This window comes from Typopeltis vanoorti, chromosome 17 (assembly GCF_054136105.1).
Source record: "Typopeltis vanoorti isolate ZY-2024b chromosome 17, IOZ_Tvanoo_1.0, whole genome shotgun sequence".
Lineage (NCBI taxonomy): Eukaryota > Metazoa > Arthropoda > Arachnida > Uropygi > Thelyphonidae > Typopeltis > Typopeltis vanoorti.
In genome coordinates, this window is record NC_143565.1 from 44,882,075 (window position 1) to 44,905,747 (window position 23,673).

A 23,673-nucleotide genomic window follows, 5' to 3' on the forward strand; every position below is an offset into this window, starting at 1 on the left:
ATGTATAAGTCACCATCTATGATTATGCAGTTAAATTTATAATGCATGTATGCAAGTGGCACATCAACAACATTAATATTTAAAAAAAAAGCTGTTTGACACACCTGGGTAAAAAGGTTAGCCATCACTGCCCTAGTGCAATGAGATTATCATACATTCTTTCCACTAATGTGGAACATTACTTGTTCTGAGACTCAAATTATACAGCTGATCAACGGTTCTATGGAATACTTTTGTAGCATCTGTACTGATATCAGTACATATTCCCAAATTCTTATTCAGTTTATGCAACAGTTCTAGTACCTCCTCCTCATGCACCTGAGTTTTTTCATTTAGTGAAGAGACAGCAATAAGCTCAATTGTGATATATATTAGGTTGATAACGCTTAGAAAAATGGACACTCATTATATGAGCAACCTCTTCAGCATGTCACCTTGAAAATTCCATCTGCATTCAGTAGTTATTCTTTCAACCAATTCTTTCTTTTACTTGCAGCATAATAATGGAATTAATTTGTGTTGTCATTAGTTTGCAGAGCCTTTCTCTAAATAGTCAGACTTAGCTTTCCATATAATACTTACAACTCTTCTAGTCTGTTCCTTATAAGTTTCATAACTATCTCTTTATATTTATATTAATAATTATCTCTTTATTCTTGATACTCCTAGTATTCATACATAGACATAGCAAGTTACTTTCAGGCTCTTTTGCAAACATTCCTCTTAGTCTGTATGACCCAACTGGACAACTTGAAGATCTTTATTCATATCTAATACCTATGCAGACAATCTTGCATATACTTCGTAAGTCCAAACAAGATGAATATACAATCATTCTTTCATCATAATCACCTCCATGATTAAGCATATTCCTAATATTAATTTCATTGCATAACTTCTCTTTATGCACAGATTCTCGCTATCCCATCATGATGTACGTGTATTTTTCCTGACTCTCTATAGTAGCTCTTATACCAATAAATCGGTTCTGCAGACTCCAGATACCAAATGCATTCAAGCACAGGCTCTCTCATATGAATCTATTCTTCCCTGAAACTCACTCATCATATCCAAAATCTCACAATCATACCTTCTACATGGCTTTTCAAATTGTTTATCATTGTAGTCCTTTATTCTGCACTATCACATCTTGGTAATATACTAAGGATTTTCACTTTGTCACTCGTCACTGCCTAGAATCCTTTCATATCCTCTCTCTCATACTGTATTTTATCACAAGTTATTTCTCTCTCCTTCATCTTATCAATCTCATGTCTCTGCTTTCTTGGTCTTCGAATTCTTTTTCCATTTATTTTATATGCATGTGGTATTTTTGGCAGTGTACTATTGTTCATTCAATTTAGATGTTCTAACCATTTTTGTTTGTATTTGTATTTACTTATATACTAGTAAATTGGTTTTATATTCAGGGATGTGAAATTTTTTAATTTGTTTTATGGTCCCACTTGATCTATCCAGCTGTTTTTCTCTCAGAAATTTCATTTCTGCTGTTTGAATTTGTTTTTCATTCTTCATTTTTTATGGTCCATGTTTCAATTCCATATAATAAAGCTGGTTTTGACAGGATGTTATAGTCTGATTCTCGTGTGCTTTTGTATACCGGGGATGGCTTAAATATATTATTTATTATGCTGTTTACTTTAACAAAATTTGTTTTTTAATGTCTATATCTCTTTCATCTTCATATGATAAGTCGCATCCCAGGTATTTGAAAGTATTTACTTATTTTAATATTTTATTATCTATCACTATTTTACTTCCTATTGGGGTTTCTCTTTTGAAAGCTATTACTTTACTTACTTTAACTATTCTACTTACTTTAGATATTCTCATATTATATTGTTCTGAAATTTTATTTAATGACTTGACTGATCTTGGTAAATCATCTTCTGATATATTACTGTTATTATCTGAGACCTCCAGGGAGTCAAGGACTCATCAAGTCACCATATAGCTAATATAATCTGATCATCTGCAAATAATAGTTTATCCATCTTTATTTGTATAGCAAATAGGTTATGCTGTTTCCAGATTGTTATAATTATATATATTAAAAAGTAGACATGATAAACTATATAAAGATAGCTGGTATGATATATTTAGATCAGTTAATATTTTAAACTTTTGTCTATTAATTTATTAAAGGCTTTATCTATCATAACCAATGAAGGTCATGAATGTTTCTTTCTGAACTCTCTTTTCCTTTTTTTATTAATTTTATAAATAATTAATTTTAATTAATTAAAATAAGATAAATAATTTTAGTTATCTGATGTACCAGATAACTAAAATTATTTTACAATACCCATTCAACTGTGCTATGGGTATTGTGTGTGTTCTTAATTATAAATTTTGTTTTCATTATTTTTCTTATTTTTAAATGTTGTTATATCTTAACTGTATACTATAAAATGGTTTAGTTAAATCTATAAAACACATGTAAAGATAATGTGTTCTAATAGTTTCTCTATTATTTGCTCCAATTGTGCATCTACTAATGCTTTTTTCTCAAATTCTTCTTGCATAACAGATAATTTAATCAATTATTAAATTTCCAATCATTTTTGTAACAAATTTTAATGGTACAAAAAAAAAAAGCAAATTTATTCTTGGAAATTTGGTATTAGGTTTTTGGTATTTTTCTTTCTTTAAATACATCCACCCAATCTTGGTATTTAAGATACCAAATACATGGTATCTTAGAAACTTCATTACTGCTTATGATAGGGCATTGAATCTACTGCATTCATTTCAGTAAAATTATGGAGACTACAATTGTGGTAGGAATAATTACTTTAATTTCCCAACATTTTGACCTTCATAGTAAGGTAATCATCTGGAGTATACACACATATATATATATATACAAAGACAAGCTATATTACATTTCAAGTAAAATAACAGTTTTTTTCAAATAAACTACTTGAAAAAACTGTTATTCTACTGGCCTCTAGTGAAAAAAGATAAAAAATAAATAATAAAAAAAAAATACATCAAAGCTATATTCTGTTTATAATATCAGAGAATAAACTCACATAAATAGTTTTAATACAGCAAAAGTCATGGCCTAATCCATAATTTAACATGAGTGTTGTTATATTAGAGTTAAGATCCTAGATTACTTACAGTCCGAATTATAATTAACTCTTAGACCAAAAGGTTATATGGGTAGAATATGTGCCATCCATAATCTTGGGGTGGGATTTTTAGATCAAGAATTTCACAGGCCACCTTAAATTTACACTCATATCACATTTTGGTGTGATGTAAACTCTACATAGAATTGACCTTTCCAGTCAATTCTATGTAGAGTATTCAGGGAATGATGGTTGAACCATGAAATGCATTGCCTGATGGAGTGGTGAGAGCGAGAACGGTCAATGAGTTTAAGGAGTGGTATGATAGACTGTGTTTCTCGTGGGGGGGGGACCTCCCCCTCGATGAGTCTTGATAGACTGTGTTTCTTAGGAAGGACCTCCCACGATGAGTCTTTTGACTCCATGGAGGCCTGAATAATAATAATAATGATCAGAAAGGCCAGATTTACTATAGTTGTTAAATTTAATGTGCCATTTATGTTCCTTTTTTTCTGACAGGAATTGTGCATCCTGTTTCACCTATATAGGGCAAATTAAGGATGCAACGAATAGGGTATACTCTAGGGTGGGCCAGCAGAGGAAGTGCATCCTTGGATGAGCTCAATAAGTTGAATACCGCATTGTCTCCTATATCTGTCAATTGTGCGTGCACCTGGTCAGTTTGCCTCTTTTACAGGATGAAAAAACCATGCAACCTCCATATGAGAATCAGCTAACTCATCTTCACTTGAAAACTCTGAGAAATGTTCTTCATATTTCAGAAAAGGTTTCAAAACCCAGATCTTTCCAACCAATGGTCATCATCGATAACAACTGAGCTATGGAATTCTTCTTTAAATATTATGTTCAGAAATCATGATTTTTTTGTTAACTGTTTCCCTCCATACTTTTAATAACTCATTCCTTCTACAAGTAGGACAAAGAAAAAGAAAAGAAAAGACAAAGTGCATTCCTCATCTTTTCTACTTGTCTCATAGTCTCTTCCTGGTATCTCTTCCATAACCCAGGCTTTAATGGGAATGAAGAGATAGCTTTTTTCTCAAATGTTTCCAAGTATAAATTTGAAAGTATGACAAATAAAGGATTGCCCAAGACCAAGCTGAAGTTCTGTTTGTAAATAGTATCTTTAAAAAGAAAATAACTAGAATTAATGCAACAGATCAGTAGAAACATAACTTTTTTAAAGGATAACTTATCCCTTAAAAGAGTTAGAACTTCCTTTAAAAGCCTAGGTTATGGAAGATAGGTACACACACACACACACAGATGATATTTTCTCAATTTGGAGTTATGGACCCGATTCTAAAAAGGAGTTTCTAAACCATCTCAACAGTCAACACCCAAAAATGCAATTCACATTGGAATTAGAAGTTGATGGCTCTTTCCTGTTTCTGGATGTTAAACTCACTCGTGTATCTGAAAAATTAAAAATCTCCATTTATAGAAAACCCACTCACACATAAATATCTTCATGCACAATCCCATCATTATCCACCTCGAAAACTTTGCATTATCTCTACATTAGGTAAACATGCTTGCTCCCTCCTCTGTGAAGAAGAGGACATCAGCAAAGAACTAGTTTCTTCTTATAACCATTCAAAATTATGGTTATTCAAAACAAACACTTAGAAAGCTACTATTTAATCCACCTCCTCCCTATATTGAAGATAGGAATAATGTAAAAGGCTATATATCAGCTCATTACTGATATTTAAAGTTCTCCAGAAATTTAAAACGACTTCTTTCACTCCTCTACCCAAGCTCTGTTCCTTACTCAGTACACCTAAACAAATCGATTGAATGACATCTGGGAGAATATGTGAGACACATCACAAATGGCAGAACTAGAGCCAGCACATTGTCAAATCAATCACGTCCTTAATTCTGCTGATCCTAATGATGAAAATTCCATCACTCATCCAGCCATCTGGAACAAATCAAATAACATCTTTAGATGCTATGATGAACTCAAAAGAAGAACTGTTTCATCTAAGGAAATCGTCCTCAATCCATCACATATCTTAACACTGACTTGCCAGAGCTATAATCTCTCTGACTGTCATCACACTGCTATCTAACTTTAGTGTTCACGAGACCACGATAATGCATACAAGCCCAACATGGGAACACATTCAAATTACATTGGCAATTTAGTTTATGACTTTTCTCTAGCAATATTTTTTTGTATTTCTCTTTTCATATAATGCATCCAATGAAGTCTTCTAAGAAGATGAAACTAACTGTGTGTTTTAATTAAATAAATAATAGTGTTTCTATTTATTTCTTGGCTTCCAGCCATTTAATATACTCCATATATATTTCATTTGAAGTCTTCTAAGAAGATGAAACTAACTGTGTTTATATATATATATATATTTCACCCACTTATTTATGAAATTTCAAGCAAAATAAGCAACATTTAAAAGAGAACTTGCCAAATAATATGGATTCCTAATTCAATCAGGCCAGGAAAAACCAAATCATCACTTCCAATTCTCCATCTACGATTAAAAGCTACCAGTCCAGGCATAATCCCAAGATAATTAAAAAACCTCAAAGGAAGAAAGAAAGATTGTAAAATGAATCATTTCAAATAAATGTGTACAGAATATTACATTTTACAAACTTACCTTGATGAAATTCAACATTCTTATTAATTTAATAACTAGTAATAAGAATACTTATAATTTATAAAAATTTCTTAAAATAGTTTGTTGTTCAGTAATGTATCAATGATGGCCATGTTTATAGCAGATCAAATTGCTGCACATAATACATCAAAATACAATCAGCAATAACCATAATTCTTGATCATCATTTGAAATTACAAATGTTTAAGGAGCATAAATATAATTTATTACTTGTACTATACTCAAGAATTCTTAATTTTTTTTCAATTTATAGTGTTTTATCATGTTTTCCGTCTAGGTGAGATTTCTTTCAGACTTGAAAGCAATATTTGTTTCCCTATGTCAAGTTACTAGTATGATTAGTATCCTAGTGGTGGGGTTGTTGCCTTAGAGCAAATAGGCTTGCGGTTTTAGTAGTGAAAACTAGTTTGAAAGGAAAGAATTACCCCCCCCCCTTGCTCTCACAAACTGCACTAATAGCACTGAGGGAGAGAGAAAGAAGTAAGAAATACAAAAGAGTGGAGGTGAGAAGAATAGAAAGCTAGTTTATAGAAAGGAGAAACACACATTCAATTAAACACTTCAACATTTTTACAGGTCTGATAACAGAACTCTTAATCCTAATTTTGTATAAAAAGAAACAAACTAAAAATATAATACTTCAGTAGTACCTATATTATTATCCTATTCCCTCAGCCATACAGCTGGTGGGGGTAGCTATATGCTACCATACTAGGGAGATGATTATGAGCAAAGTGGTTTCCCAGTGCCTTCCTTGCCATAGTATATATTTTATGACTGTAGCCATGCGTGTGTTCACAGGACCGGTTTGCCTGTTTTGAGGGATAAAAACCTGAGTTATCAGGAGGAAAAAACCTTCTACCTCCATATGAGACCGGTTAACTCATCTTTAGTCAAAAGAGACTAGATAAAAGTTCCTCACATCATAGACAGCAATCAAACCCAGGTCTTTCTGACCAAAAGGCTTCGTCTATACCGAATGAGCTATGGAGGCTCCTATATTATTATATAGTAGTGAAATCTGGGAAAAATTCACTACCATATAATAATATAGATACAGTCTGTCCAAATTTGACCACGAAGTCCTAAGACACATTGTGGGAGACCCAAACTATCAACACAACATCGTACCTCTCCTTGAAACCATTAACAGACAAAGCACTTACAACTGACTCAGGCAACCAACTCCATTCATTCACCACTCTCCAAAAGAAAAATCTAGTCCTCATGCCCTTGCTAACCACACTCTTAACCAACTTCTGGGTAACAGTGTACCAGGGATGACTTCTTGTTCTGCTCCCTCTAGCCAAGTGCTGAAACATTTCCTCTAAATCAATCTTATAAAATCCTTTGAGTAACTTAAATGTTTCTTTCATGCCGCCCCCTTTTTTTTTGTCTATCAACCAACTTTTGCAATCCACAAACCTTCTAAACATCTGCTGGTACTTAATACCCAGATGTGGTGGTATTAAGGCATTATAAAGAGAAATGATAACTCCCTTATCTTTTTAACCCTGACTACTTAGGAATATATCTTTTAACTACTATCTCCCTCCCCAAAATCAGTAGATTCATCAATTTCCTGGAGTACAGTTCCCTCAATGTAGACAGCTTGTAATCATTGTATACATAACTTGACACTTTTCAACATTAAATTGACATCCATTATATTTTGTCCATACTGTGAACCTATTTGAATCATCATGCAAGCTCTCGACATCACCATGATTAACTAACTTTGCATCGTGAGCAAATAACTGAATATCCCACTTCAAATTACACTCATGAGCAGTTGAATTAGAGATACTTGCAGTGTTGGCAAAATGGTGCTGTCACACACAACATTGCCCTGGCGAATGGAATAGTGCCATGTGGCACATGACAGGGATGTCGTCACACCTTGTACTGACCGCCTGAGTAATGGTCGAGCACAGAATGGGGAAGACTCGAGATCTCAGCCAGATAGTCAGAGCCAGACGTATGGGGCACTCCATCTCTGAAGTCGTGCAGGCACTGGGCTTTTCATGGGCCACTATGTCAAGAGTGTACCGTGAGTACATGGAATCGGGTAAAACCACAGCTGCCAGGGAAAACTGCAGTGGTGTACAACGTGTCGATGACAGGGGACGCCGCCAGCAAGCTTAGATGGTAACAGCGGATAGACGGGCCACACTGCTGCAGATCACTCGCCAATTCAATGCTGGACAACAACGACGTGAGCAGCCACACCATCCAGAACCATCTCCTCGCTATGGTGTACAGAAGCCACCGCCCGACTAGGGTACCTCTGCTCACCGCAAGTCACAAGGCACAATGATTAGCATATGGGTGCAGGAACACCGCCATTGGACCCTCGATGCATGGAGAAAGGTCGCCTAGACTGATGAGTGCAGGCACACGTTGGTACATTCCGATGGCAGGTTACAAGTGCGTCGCCAAGCACATGAAGCAATGGATCCCCTGTGCCAGAAGGGTACAGTTCAGGCCGGTGGTGGTATCCTCGTATGGGGACTGTTTACGTGGGATGAAATGGGTCCCCCTGGTACATCTACCATTGTCCCTCCCCGGCGAATGATACAGGGACCTACTGTCAGATCATGCCCATTTCCGTGCCTACAGCACCCTGCAGGAGACCTGTGCCTACAGCACCCTGCAGGAGACCTGTACCTACAGCAAGACAATTCACCAGCCCACCGCTCCCAAATTGTGGCCGAGTGGGTGGATGAACACTCCACAGACATGAGGATGCTTGGCTGGCCTCCGGGGTCCCCTGATCTCAATCCTATTGAACACATCTGGGATGCTGTCAAGAGAGAGATATACGCGCCCTCGACCCTGCTCCGACCAATCTCCGTGCATTGTGGGAGGCTGTGCGGCAGTCATGGATCAGTGTGGCTCCCCAATGCTTCCGGTGCCTTGTGGAGTCCATGTCACGCCACATCACTGCCGTCATCAAGGCGAAAGGGGGTGCTACCCACTACTAGGCAGGTATCTCTAATTCAACTGCTCATGAGTGTATTTCCTATATCATTTATGTACAAATTAAACAGCAGCTGTGTGCTATAGAGCCTTGCAGCACACAACTAGTTATCTGCTCCTCCATATACTACTTTTTGGTATCTGTCCATCATCCATCCTTTTATCCATATCACCAGTTTCATATCTATCTTCGTTTGTTGCAGTTTGCATGACAGTTCCATGTGGTACCCTGTGAAATGCCTTTGCAAAATCCCGCAGTATCTTCATGTAGCCATTCCCTTTATCCAACTCAGCTGTCACCATATTGTAAAAAGTTAATAGATTACTAAGGCATGATGTACCTTTCACAAAGCAATGCTGCCCTTATAGAGTATCATATTCTAATTCTACCATACCTGAATTCTCTTTTTGACTAACTTTTCGAGTACTTTTACAACCACTCCTGAAATACTGATTGGTTTATAATTTGCTACCACAGACTTAGATCCGCTTTAATGCAAAGGAATTATTTTGTCCTCCTTCCACTCTCTTGGGATTTTGCCAGAACTCAGACTTAAATTAAACAGCCTAGTCAAAGGCATCATCAATTCCCCCTGCACATTCTCTTAAAATGTGAGCTGATATTCCATCCAATCCCACAGCTGTATTTGCATTCAGATTCTGCAATATCTTAAATAGCTCCAATTCATCAATTAAGGACTTTTCACTTTGTCATCATTACTCATATTCTCTCGTCCACCCAAATTACCACTATATTTTCCTTTAACTTGATCTTAAACTCCAAGACTTCAGCAGTTTGTAATTTAACAATACTGTATCAAATTTGTACCCATTAATCGTTTTCCTGCTTATTTTTTAAAATACATAACTGCATAGATCCAATTATTAGATGTTTATCTGATCCAGTATCAGCAGTACTTATTTCAAATGCTGATAACATTTTTGGCACTTTTGGTTAATGGTCATATTACCTATTTGATTGTATTTTGCCATCTGACACACATCTCATCTCTTATAGATTATCTTAAGCTGGAAGAGTGTGCCACCTGGTGTATATGCTCTATAAATTTTGAAGAGGTGAGCACAGTTTATTATCTCAAGTGTGACTTTATGTTCTTGCATTGAAACAAGTGTACACAAAATATCTTCACCATTTCCTATTCTTGAGAATATTTAAAAAAAAAAATTTTTTTAAAATACAGTTATCTAACAGGAAACCACAAGGAATAACTAACTGCACCTTCACTTCTTGGCAGCAAGTAATCAGTTGGTTAAAACTAAGTTACCTATAATGCTGAAAGCCTGCAATACATGCCTTCAATTCCCATGCATTGTAGTCAGTGTACATGCACTTACCTCCTTGGTCTTCAGCTTGCCTTTAGCCATTAAAAATGCACATTGATCCAATGTAGCAGGTTCACATAGAGAACCACATTATCCTTTCTCTCTCTCTCTCTCTCTCTCTCTATATATATATATATATATATATATACACACACTCACGAGCAGTTGAATTAGAGATACCTGCCATGTTGGCGAAATGTTGCCCCGGTGAATGGAATAGTGCCATGTGGCACGGATGTCGTCAGACCTTGTACTGACCGTCTAAGTAATAGTCGAGCACAAAATGGGGAAGACATGAGATCTCAGGAAATTCGATTGCGGCCAGATAGTCGGAGCCAGACATATGGGACACTCCATCTCTGAAGTCGTGCAGGCGCTGGGCTTTTCACAGGACACTGTGTCAAGAGTGTATCATGAGTACATGGAATCGGGTAAAACCACAGCCACCAGAGAAAACTTCCGTGGTGTACAACGTGTTGATGACAGGGGATGCCGTCGGCTAGCTTGGATGGTAACAGCGGATAGACGGGCCACACTGCCGCAGATCACTCGCCAATTCAATGCTGGACAACAACGATGTGTGAGCAACCACACCATCCGGAACATCATCTCCTCGCTATGGGGTACAGAAGCCACCGCCCGACTAGGGTACCCCTGCTCACCGCACGTCACAAGGCACAGCGATTAGCATATGGGTGCAGAAACACTGCCATTGGACCCTCGATGGTCACATGGACTGATGAGTCAAGGTAGTACACGTTGGTACATGCTGATGGCAGGGTACGAGTGTGTCGCCAAGCACATGAAGTGATGAATCCCTTGTGCCAGCAGGGTACAGTTCAGGCTGGTGGTGGTGGTAGTATCCTCGTATGCGGACTGTTTACGTGGGATGAAATTGGTCCCCTGGCACATCTACCATCGTCCCTCAGTGGCGAACGATACAGGGACCTGCTGTCAGATCACTGCACCCATTTCTGCACCTACAGCACCCTGCAGGAGATCTGTACCTATAGCAAGACAATGCACCGGCCCACCACTCCCGAATTGTGGCCGGGTGGGTGAATGAACATTCCACGGACATGAGGATGCTTGGCTGGACCCCTGAGGTCCCGTGACCTCAATCCTATTGAACACATCTGGGATGCTGTTGAGAGAGATATATGCACCCTGGATCCGGCTCCGACCAATCTCTGTGCATTGTGGGAGGCTGTGCAGCGTCATGGGTCAGTTTGGCTCCCCAATGCTTCCGGTGCCTTGTCGAGTCCATGCCACGCCGCCGTCATCAAGGCAAAAGGGGGTACTACCCGCCACTAGGCAGGTATCTCTAATTCAACTGCTCGTGTGTGTACACACACACACACACACACACACACAGAGAGAGAGATGCCTACCATTCTAGACTAGCCTCATGTTTAGTGTGGAATGTTATAGCTACTCCATCCTTTTCCTTATTTTTACTTACATTAATATACATATGTAATCAATGCATGTTTCGCAACACTCACCTTATCTGATTTACAGTTAGACCGTAAATGTCTTAACATCTGTAATAACTCAGACTATGTCAAATAAATAATTGATATAAATAATAAATAAATTAATTATTTCAAACAAATAACTGCTCAAAAATTATTTCTTCATGAATGTCCATGGGGGGTGTAGGACATACTTATCACACCCTGAACAAAAACTCCTGTCTGGCATTCATTTCCCACTCTGATGTTTAAAATCTTCAACATTGTCTTTATGTCACCTGCCTTTTCTAATAACTCAAAAAATTTCTCCACCTATCTTCCTTAGTAAAACTTTCTGTAGGACCACAGACAATACGAGTCTCACTGTCCAATTCAACATTCTGATTTTTGCTCAAATTACTACTTGAAGTTGCCTACCATTCTAGACTAGCCTCATGTTTAGTGTGGAATGTTATAGCTACTCCTTTTTCCTTATCATTACTTACTGAATATAATATCTGGCAGTTATTTAGAAGAATGTCCTCTGTATATACAGAAACTACAAAAGAACACACAAGAAACAATATGAAGTCATGACTGCCTTCATGTGATTCTGACCAGGACAGAGCATTCAAAGGCTGTTAGGAACTGATTCTGATTTTGAACCATATGTTTATCCTGAATGACACATCAAAACTGAAACAGATGAAAAGAAGAATGCCAACCATACCAAGCATCCAGAAAAATTTTATTTTTTGTTGTACTGATGATATCAGAGTAGGAAAGTTCCCTGACTTTCTCTTTCCAAAAAATAAGTAGAGCAATACTGAACCTAAGCAACCTTCAGAAATGATGAAGAACATCCAATAAAAACACAGCTGACCTGTCTTGCTGAGGGTGCAGCACTACTGAATTAAACTGTGATTACAATGATTGGGTTGTGTTTTGTTTTAGAACAGGTTGCCAAAAAAAAGCTTTTTTTCATTATTATTTTTATGAAAAGGTAATGAATAGTTGTGAGTTGTGTTTATGTTCATTATATTTTGTTTTGTGAGCAAGTTTCCAAACAAAAGATATCTTGCACTGATTTTTTTTTTCAATTTTCACACTTTTTAAAAAATCAAATTGCAGTTTAGAGTTATTTTAACATCTATATTTCCTTGAAAAAGAAAAGGTCACAAAAGCAGTTTTACATGTTTTTCTTTACTAGTATGCCATCTGTATGCTGTATCACTGTAATGGTAACAAAATAACATTTAGATAATTTTATAAGAGGGAAAAAACAAACAAACAAAAAACTGGTCTCTTGCTTGCTGATAAATTTAGTCCCAATTAATCATATTGTTATTATTCAGGCCTCCAAGAAGTCAAAAGACTCATTGTGGATAGCAAGCAGACACTCACCGTACTCTACAGTGATTGCAGAGATAATACCATCTCTATTATATATGGTATATTATATATACCACCGTACTCTATAAGAGTACAAGGGTATTTGCTCATTTCAGCAATTCAGGTTGAATATTATTTACTCTGCCTGCCTTTTCACATTTCTGATTTGTGATATTTTTCTATCTCCAATAATATTGAAATGTACTCAGGACTGCATTCCGTCTTAGAACAATTGCAAAATATATCCACAATACACTTAAACTACAACTTTTATGTAATCTTTATGATCTGCAATTCCTTTCATAGTTTCCATTTCTAAATTTTCTTCAATAGCCTCCAGAATATTTTATCTTCATTGTCAGACATCCATGGAATCCAAAAAACTCATCGTAGGCGGTCCCACTCTCACACATGCAGATCATAAAGAGCTTTAATTGCATTCACTATCTCTGCAATCACATTCTAAGGCAATGCATTCCAACCAACTACCAGTCTCCATGCAAAAACATACTTATAGAATAGATGGTTCTTCTAACAGAAGACATTTCATCTTCTTCCCAAACTTTTCCAATGATTTTTGTTTAACTATGTTTTTGCATAATTTAGTTTCCTTACATTTTTGCTCTGTATTCTCTAAGTACATATATCAATTTAATTGACATGTTTCCTTACATTTTTGCTCTGTGTTCTCTAAGTACATATATCAATTTACTTGACATATTGCCAGGAATTTAATAAGATTTCCTGTTTATCAGAACGGTTGCTTTAATTTCTTAATTCTGCCATGAAGCTTTGACTTTTCTATTGACTTTGTCTATTCCAGTAGACAATTTCACACAATTTAATTTGGTTTGCCAAATGGATAGCATAATGCAAGCTTAAATTCCATTAGGGGCATGAATAGTTGTGAATGGTTTTAGGTAACAGCCAAATTTCATTCAGCAGCAATTATCTTGAGAGTAGGGTTTCTCAATTATCTAAACCAAGCTTTGATACTAATATATGATAGGTTTACAACTTTTCTGGGTAGAATTCATAGGAGATAAAAAAAAAAAAAAAAAAAAAAAATGCTGCCTGAGTGATCAATGTTTTCTTCAGCTTTTGTCATCGTCTCTTTAAAGTATTGTGGTTCTTTTCAAACTCATTTTTTCTCCCATAATATCTATATATTTGAATCCACATTGACAGTCTACATTAGAAAGCTGCAACTTGAATTATTTTATTATTTTTAAAACTTCTATACTGAAATCAAAGAAAACACATACCCATAGTAAAAGTATTTTACCAAGATTATATTGTAATTTATAGATATTTCAAGTGTGTATGGCAGAAAACATTTCCAGTGCAAAAGAATAAAGAATGGAAAAATTGAATACAACAAATTAAAACTTTGTGCTATAAACAATGGTTATCTTCTCATGTGCAACTGCGAGGATGTCAGAATTATTATACTATTCAGAATCCTAAAAATAAAAAAAAAATAAAACATCATGAAACACAGTTGCTAAGCTAGTGCCAATTTTCCAAATTTTGAGAATGAATGGTCCATTGCTGATATTAAGACTGGAACACACAGAATAATCTCAGTATTCTCTTCACAAAGTTATTTAAATGTGTAGATCTTCTCTATAGCATGTTTGCATCACTCCAAAGGATCTGTTCTATTTTAAAATGCATTTCAGAACACCAATCTTATATCCAAGTGATTAAATGTCACAAATTCAGCCTTTGAAAATATGGAATTAACAACACTAGACAAAGATCCTTCAGAAGGATGCAAAGCTGCCATACAGTTAAAAATTTCAATGCTTTTCAGAGAGTGCTTATGTTCTTTTACATTGTTTCATCTTAACCTCAACAATGGACTATTGGTGTCAAAAATTTGGGAAACTGTTACTAGCTGCTGTAATTTTTTTAATCTAATAGTATAATAGTTTACAATCTGGCACACTCACAACTGCATGTGAGATGATAACCTAGCACACAGTTTTTATTTGTTGTGTTTGAATTTTCCATTATTTTTTATGAGTGGATTATAATTTAACAGTATAATCTCAGTAAAGTATGTTTACTGTGGTTATTTCTTTTATTTCAACTTTTGTACATGTTTTTCTTTTCAATGTTATACACATATTTATACTGCCAAAAACTAAATGCTGATCACCTTCAAATCCCCTGAATGCTCTTTATCCTCAGCCAGTCTGAATATATCACTATCAAGTGTTTGTGATAACATAATATTATGTGATCACCTCCATGGAGTCCAAAGATTCATTGCAAGAAGACATTTCACATAACATAACCCACCCAATTATCCACACATTATCCAACAATTCTATGTCTTGTGTTCTCTCCACAAGTAATAAGAAAAGTGCTGTCAGTAGGGACCATTCATATTAATAATACAATTTTACAACCACTCACAGGTGAGACTGACATTAAAAAAGTAAATTTATGCACATTTTCATGTTGTAACATGGTGTTAATGATGAATAGTCAATGTCTTGAACAGAAATTCAGCAGGTACTATAAATATTATTAGTTCTATACTCTCCACATTCTCTGAAAACATTTCTAAACATTTGAAATTTATACCTAACACCGCTGTTTAGCCTCACTTCAAGAGTTTTTAAAGTGAGGCTACAATTCCTTTTTTTATTATTATTATTTTTTATGTTACCTTCTGTAAAAACACAGGAACAAATAAATCCCCTTAATTTGCCATTTTGAAATTAACCTAAATCACAGTACTTGAAATTTTGGCCATTAAACTTTATCTTGGTATCTAGTATTGTACAGCTGCTCCTTTTTCTTATCACTGCTACATGAATAATATATTATCCAAAAAGAGAATAGCATGGCTTTCTTAAGGTCGTTACATTTTAAAACAGAATGGCAACTATACTAGACAAAGATGGTTACACATTTTTTTTCCAACGACAATTGATAGAATACCACATGACAAACCACTGTTGAAATCAATGGGCTGGATACAAGAACAGTTGGCTGAGGGATGCCAACAAGTTCTGTGGGTGCTTACAATGTCTAGAAAGAGACAGGTAGCAACCAGTGTACCAGAGTTGTGTTCTAATTATTGGGAGATCAATGATATAGTTCAAGGTTAGAGAGGAGATATTTAACTGCTAATTCTAAACTGGAGAGTGTAATGGTCACTTTCTTCTCAGCAACTCGCACTACAATCTCGTGCAAGTTTCCTTTCTCATAGAATGCCCACTATCAAGATATTCCTAATCTCGTGCCTTTAGAACTACAAAGGTACCAAGTGGGATAGCCTTCAAAAAATTTACTCACCCTTTCCATGGTCAGACTACTGCTGCTTTACTAATTTAAACACCTGCTCTGAGACAGTTACAGAAATTATCTTTGCTGGCATGAGGGCCTTCATTCCTACACAAAATTCCCATTCATTTTCCAAGCCTTGTTCAACAAAAAAGAGGCTGGTACAAAAACGGATTAATGCATTTATTGCATGCCTCGGTCTATACTAAAGAATTTATTTCAACTATTTCAAGGTTTAGAATAAACAGAAAAATTAAATGAAGATTTCAATAAAAGGACAAGACTTTCAATTAAAATGAGAAAATAATGTTTCCATACCAGTAAGAAATGTTTCCTTTTTTAAACATTTGCAGTAGATGCGTCAGGAATGTGTTTAGTGCAAATATTTGAATAAAACAAATGAAAGCAAATCCAAAGAAATGAAGCATGGAAATAAATCAAGAGCATCTCTCTCTCTTTCTCTGCTTGACATTCTTATAATACCAGACAATATTTCGATGAGAGTGATTGTATACGAATATTATTCAATAAGAGATGTCAATCACATTAAGGTCTGAAAATTGCTAAAAGACAAACACATCCAGACTATACTTAGAAAAATCACAATAAAGGAAGAGATGGAATGTTTGAAGAGTGGTTAGTTTGGTATTCTGATAGGTATATGAAGAATCTATGTAAAATAACTGTTTATAGCAAATGACTTGGCATTGTTATTGCATGCCTCAGTCCATGCTAAAAAATTTATTTATAACTATTTCAAGTTTTAGAATAAACAGAAAAGTAACATGAATTTTTAATTATTTTAATTATTTAGGTTGCATAATAACATATCTAAAAGCTAAAGACAGATGAAAAAATAAAGAAATTTAAGAAAATCTGCAGAACAATTAAATGGACAATGAATAATAAAAATAAAAATAAAAAAACGAGAAACTCAACTAAAATTTTACATAGTAATGGCCACTTCCACTAAATTATATGGTTCAGAAACATGTTAATCACCCTGTGCCTGTGCTGTCGGATCAAGTGTCGAATGAAAGCTTGCATTGCACGGGTAGGTCTACACACCAGCGTAAAACAGAACAGAATAGGTGATCTATATTCTTCAAATTTACCAACCCATTCAAGATAGGCAGAAATAAATAACTAATTGGAATGCGATCTAAAAATTATAGTACGGATTTTTAATCAAAAAAATAAAAAATCAAATTTTTGCCTAAAATTTAAAGCTGCTCGAGTAATATATGATCTGTTTTAATATTTCACATATATAATTCCAAGGCATAGTTAAGAAAGACAAAAGTAAAATACAAGCTGCAGAGATGAGATTTTTAAGAGCAATAAAAGGATGCACAAAATGGGACTATATAAGAAATGTACTCCTTTTTCCTATCACTGCTACATGAATAATATATTATCCAAAAAGAGAATAGCATGGCTATCAGAAAAGAACTAGATATTTATAATGTAAATGAAAAGATCAAGGAATACAGAGAGAAATGGAAAGAACATCCATTTAGGATGGAAAGATATTGGCTACCATAAGAAATGGATAGATATAGCCCAAAGGAAAAGAAAGAGAGAGAAAAAAAACAGTAAAGCTAGAACAGGCAAATGCCTAATCCTTGAAGAAAAGAAGACTTGGTATCTCTACCTGCTTGCATAGCTATGAACATTAAAATATCCAAGCATGCTGTTCTCACTATTAGAAAAGATGGACTGGAAAAAGTAAGTGTATATTTTAACAAATTGCTACTATTTATGAATTTCGAAAAAAATAAAATAAATAATAACAATACATGGTTTCTGATATTACATATTTTAATTTCTTCGTTAACAAATTAATATTTTTTTATAGCTGGGTAAAGGATTAAAAAATGGACTTTACCTATCGAGTGTCGGTAAAGAATTTCAAATATTCTACCTACTATTCTTTTAAGCCAGGCAAAGCACTATATGTGGTTATATGATATATCAAGTACTGTTTTGTCAAAATATTTTAAGTATTATCAGTGCAGAACTGTTGTAAATATTACCTTTAAATATTTGACATACATATTGAAATAATAAATAAACGAAATATTCCTCGCTTGTCGGATTTAACCAGCAAAGAATTTCGCTAAAATTTCATTACGAAAAAAATACTTAATCAAAAAACTCAAAAGTAATGAACTGCGAGTTCTTTGGTGAAATGCATCTTGAATGACAGAAGTCATGACTGCACCAATCCGAAAAGTAAATGTTTTCTGGGGGTTTCACGGTAGCCGGAAATATGTAGAAAGTTATAATAAAGAAATCAACTTTCATTCCTTCTAGATACAAAAATTACGTATACCTTGTGTATTATGTATAACATCTAAAAATTATGTATAACATCTAAAAAACCGTGTAAAACGCGGTTTCTTAGACATCTAGATCTAATGAAAAAACACATAAGGTTATAAACTTTATGATTAAAGTTATAATAATTTAAACCTACTTCTATATTGAATCCAGACAGATAACAAATTTTAATTGGACATTTCCATTTGTTTCAAAAATAGATAAATTTAATAGATACATAAATATAATCATCACAGAAATTGTCAATGCAGAGACAGTTCACTAGCAATTTTTCTGCGACTCGCTCTGAGGCCTGCTGAATGACCTAATTTTGAGAAGACCTCTAGCGTTTTAGTCCAATATCCATATATTCATATTTGATCGTTATCATTTTTGCATCCAATTTTCATGTACACACACACAATTGAAAAAAAAAAAGAGTAAATCTCGCAACGCCTTTTATTTCTCAAAGGAAGAAGGCGGAGCTGCTTTAGCCATAACTAACATTTTGAGGACAGAGATAACTAGGCTCCATCCTTCAAACATTTGCTAATAGTGAGTCCTTTTCATCAATGAATCTAAAGTTCTCAGGAAGGAGAGTATGGCAGACAACTATTACACCACCTCGTAGTCCTAAACTTAACACTCGGGCAATTATCCATAAGAGTGTGAATCATACGGTCGATTGTTTTGATATGCAGAGTTAAAACTCTATCTCTTGTTGGGCAAACCCTACTTCGTGTCAGAGATCGACTATCTCGGGTACCAGGTTAAAGAAAGCCTAGAAAAATTCCTTTAGTCGACCACTAGAATCAGGGCCACCCCCTAGGAATTTTGTCTCCCCGTGCATTAGCATATTTTGTCGCCCCTTCCGCCTTATTTTTTGTATGGTTCATGCCAATTTTACCGCCAAAAAAAAAAAAAAAACTTGACACCCCATGCAATTGCACATTTTGTATCGTCGGTAGAGCGAGCGGGACCTGACTAGAATCGAACTTATAAAGGCTCTTTTTTTAGAGCGGCCTATGGATACAATTTATAGATTAAAAAAATTCCTCTATTTCTCTATCATTATCATCATCAAATCTTTCTATGCCTACTGGCACATAAGACTGCAAGCCTATTTCTCTATAATCAAACCTAAATGTTTTCTTTTCTAGACTTAGCATAATAAAAGTTATTGAAGCCTATGTAAGCTAGTTTTTTTTGTTGTTGTTTAATTGAAAATTCAATTTTTCTTTATCGTTTTGATTTTTAGGGATATCAGCTATTTATCTGATATCATATAGCTTTATCAGATAGCTATTGAATGTCTAGATCTTTGCTTGTACTTGACATTTCTGTCAATGTTAGTGAACCGATTGCATCCCTAGTTTTTGTGATATGATGAAGACTGCAAAAAAGCCATGTGGTTCGAGGCACGGTATACTACATACAGACGGTAGGCAGAGAGTTGGCGGGAGCCCCATGAAGCAGTGAACCGCGCTTGCCTTTTAAATACAACTCAAGGTTCTGGAGGTGGTGTGGGGCATGTTCTGTTGGTATGGAACAGGTCCCCTGATGTTGCTGGAAGGTTGGGGTGTTCTGCAAGGAATATATGAACATTGTTGCCGATCAAGTCCATCCTACAATGTTGACTTTTTATCCAGCAGGTGATGGTTGCTTAATGGACGATAATGCTACTGTCCATTGGGGAAGAATTGTTCAGTAGCGGTTCTGCGAGCACGACATCAACTTCCACCATCTTCCTTGTCCAACACAAAGCCTGGATCTGAACCTCATTTTGAGAATGCATTGGACATGTTAGAAAAAAGATCTAGGAAAAGTCCTCTTCTGTCAAATATTAGCCAATTAAAGTATACTTCCTGATGAACGCCTGGTATGCTGTAGATGTTGATATAATCCGACACCTTGTGTAATCTACGTTAAACCGCATATGTGCTGTAATTCGGGCTAAAGGAGGTACAACGAGGTATTAAATAAACGTTTCTAATTCGGTGGATGGTACATGTAAATCCAATAAAAGGAATGACAAATTTATGTAATTGCTACCTCGTGATTATACGTAAAAAAGATGATGAGAACACACTCCACCTAAATGTAAAATATATCAATCCTGTTCACAAATTTGTAAAGTTATATTAACGCTTAAGTAGACTACTTTATGAGAAATGGAATGTATTTTGCTCTCTCTCTCTCTCTCTCTTACTTTATTGTTTGATGTTTTCCAACCAGAGTCGTTCTCAACACAAATGTCAGGCTATGTTACTTATGATTACATATCGCCTTATTCTACTTTAGTTTTGCATTTTTCATCTCACAATTGTTCTGTGGCTGCAGAGATGAGGGTTACACCAATATACATTTCTTCTGCTGTTTTTGAAATTCTGCAGATTTTTGTGGCATATATAACATAATAATATATTTCATGGCTTCCAAAACTCAGCTAATGCTATAATCAAATAACCGATTATCCAAGTAAATCTAAATTAAGGAACCGTATATAATATAACAAGGGACTTTCATACAAAATTTGAATACAAAAAATGTCAGAAACTCAAGAAAATCGACCGTAGAACCCACACTACTTTCAGACATTAAAAATATTGTGTTAGGGTTAGAGACCACAAGATGGCGGTACTAGCTTGCCACCTTCTTCACTGCGTACCGATGAATCAGTGATAGCCTTGGGCAAGCTATCTCTCTGATTGGCTACCACTGGAGATCGAACTGCCCACTCAGTCTCCAAAAGTTAGATAGGGTAAACGGCCACGCCTACTTCCTATACGGGAACAACATAGGCGTTAGCTGATTTTTTTTTGTTTTTTACATTTGTTATAGTTTTTATTTTAGAACATTATTGGGGGTTATGATAATGGATTTTATTTTTAAGTAATTTTGAATTATACTAAACTGTATAATTTTATCGATAATAAACAATATTTTTTCATGTTTATTTATTTATTTTTTAATTTTTACCATAATTTTGATATTTTATCCAAACACAGATACCTGTGTAGCTCAGTGGATGTGGCGTTTGCACACCACCGCGCTAGGCCGCACGAAGGAAGTCTTGGTTTCGAGTCTAGTCGGCGACTAGAGGAAATTTTTCTAAGCCTTTTTTCGACCGGTTCCCGAGTTAGTCGATCTCTGGCACGGGCAAGTAGGTTTTTCCTCCCGGAAACTCGGGTTTTTCGTCCTGTAAACTCAAGAAAATCGACCGTAGAACCCACATTATTTCAGACATTAAATATATTGTGTTAGGGTTAGAGACCACGAGATGGCGGCACATTTGAGCCGTCTCTCTTCACTGCGTACCGTTTAATTAGTGATAGCCTTGGGCCATCTGTCTCTGATTGGGTACCAGTGGAGATTGAACTGCCCACTCAGTCTCCAAAAGTTAGATAGGGCTAAATGGCCTCGCCTACTCCCGTATATACGGGAATAAAAAGGCGTTAGCTGATTTTTTTTTTTTTTTTTTTATCCAAACACATACACACTGTACTTACAGTGTGTATGTGTTTGGATTTTAAAAATAACAATTATAAAATCAAATATATTTTCTGTGGCGTTTGCAAACCACGGCGCTTGGCCGCACGAAGGAAGACTTGATTTCGAGTCTAGTCGGCGACTAGAGGAAATTTTTCTAAGCCTTTTTTCGACCGGTTCCCGAGTTAGTCGATCTCTGGCACGGACAAGCGGGTTTTTCCTCCCGGAAACTCGGGTTTTTCGTCCCGTAAACTCAAGAAAATCGACCGTAGAACCCACATTATTTCTGACATTAAATATATTGTGTTAGGGTTAGGGACCACGAGATGGCACATTTAAGCCGTCTCTCTTCACTGTGTACCGCTCAATTAGTGATAGCCTTGGGCCATCTATCTCTGATTGGTACCAGAGGAGATTGAACTGCCCACTCTGTCTCCAAAGTTAGATAGGGCTAAATGGCCTCGGCTACTCCCGTATACGGGAATAAAATGGCGTTAGCTGATTTTTTTTTATTTTTATAATATATTGTCTTATGTGTGTTTTTCATATTGTGTGTTTGGAGTTTATATCTTGAATTTATATCTCGAAAATTTAAGATATGAAATAATAAATCTCACTTACATCTTTGGGAAATTACCAAAAGGAGAAGGTGGATCTTTTGTGTTTAATGCTGTTTCGGAATTAGACAGGTATGCAGGGCCGAACTTATGCACAGGTGTACAAGGCTCTAGCTTGTGGCTCCAAAAAAATTAGGACTAATTTAAAGCCCCAGACAATGAGTGAGGGGGTCCTGAAGCACTCTACGCCTCGGGCTTCGCAAGGCTCGAGAAAAGTTAAGCACGGCCATGCAGCAGCGCACCCGGAGGGCCAAAGGCCCTTCCCTCAAAAGAAAAAGGAAAAACACCAGAAAAATTTCCAAAAGTCTTTTCCTAATTAAAATTCCTTTTTTTTATTTATGTTGCGTTGTGTCTTCTATTTCTATACTACTTATGAATTAGCGGTCACATAAGGTGGGAATACCCAATAGTTCTCGGGAATCACGTTCGCCGCTGTGAACGCAAGGCGAACGAAGTAGTGCTCGGGAAGACCGAGCGCTACTTCATTTGCCAGAGGAGATCATGTATTGGCAATCACTGCAGATGCTCAGTCATAGGTCATATGCAATGTGTAGTGTATATTCTCAAATCGTCTATTCAACTCTCCCCTAAGATTAAATCATGAGTTCTTGGCCCCCAAAGAGTAAATCCTGAGTGCACCACTGTGGCCCTGCAGTGGTGTCAAGTCCCTTGGCCATCAGTGATATTCCATTAGGGAAGCGGGTAGAAGGCAACAACTGCCATCATCTCATGCTCCTAAATCCTAACAGGATGTATTATTGTCTAGAATAATACATCCTGATTTTTAGTCGATTTTTTTGTTGAGTTAAACTTGGAGTTTCCAGGAGAAAAAAACTCTACTTACCTGTGCCATATTTCAACTTAATCAGGATCTGCTTAGGAAAGACCTAGCAAAAGTTCATATAGTCGGCAACTAGAATCGATCCAACAACGGGTTTTCTTCTAATGAACACTAACTCTAAAGAGCCAGTGCCATTTCTACTCCAAAACCTTTTTTTAAAATTAA

General features: G+C 35.9%; 1 protein-coding gene across 1 annotated transcript in view; it reads right to left on the reverse strand.

Moving 5' to 3' along the window:
- The window catches only part of LOC150097350 (diacylglycerol lipase-beta-like), a 290,177-nt gene extending 271,323 nt beyond the window's left edge, over positions 1-18,854 (reverse strand). The window contains exons 1-2 of the mRNA XM_090407293.1: positions 18,719-18,854; positions 5,555-5,671 (exon numbers count right to left, since the gene is read on the reverse strand). Coding sequence (XP_090263419.1) covers positions 5,555-5,649 — 95 coding nt within the window. The 5' untranslated portion in view covers positions 5,650-5,671; positions 18,719-18,854. The remainder of the gene's footprint in view (positions 1-5,554; positions 5,672-18,718) is intronic.
- Positions 18,855-23,673: the final 4,819 nt, after the last annotated feature.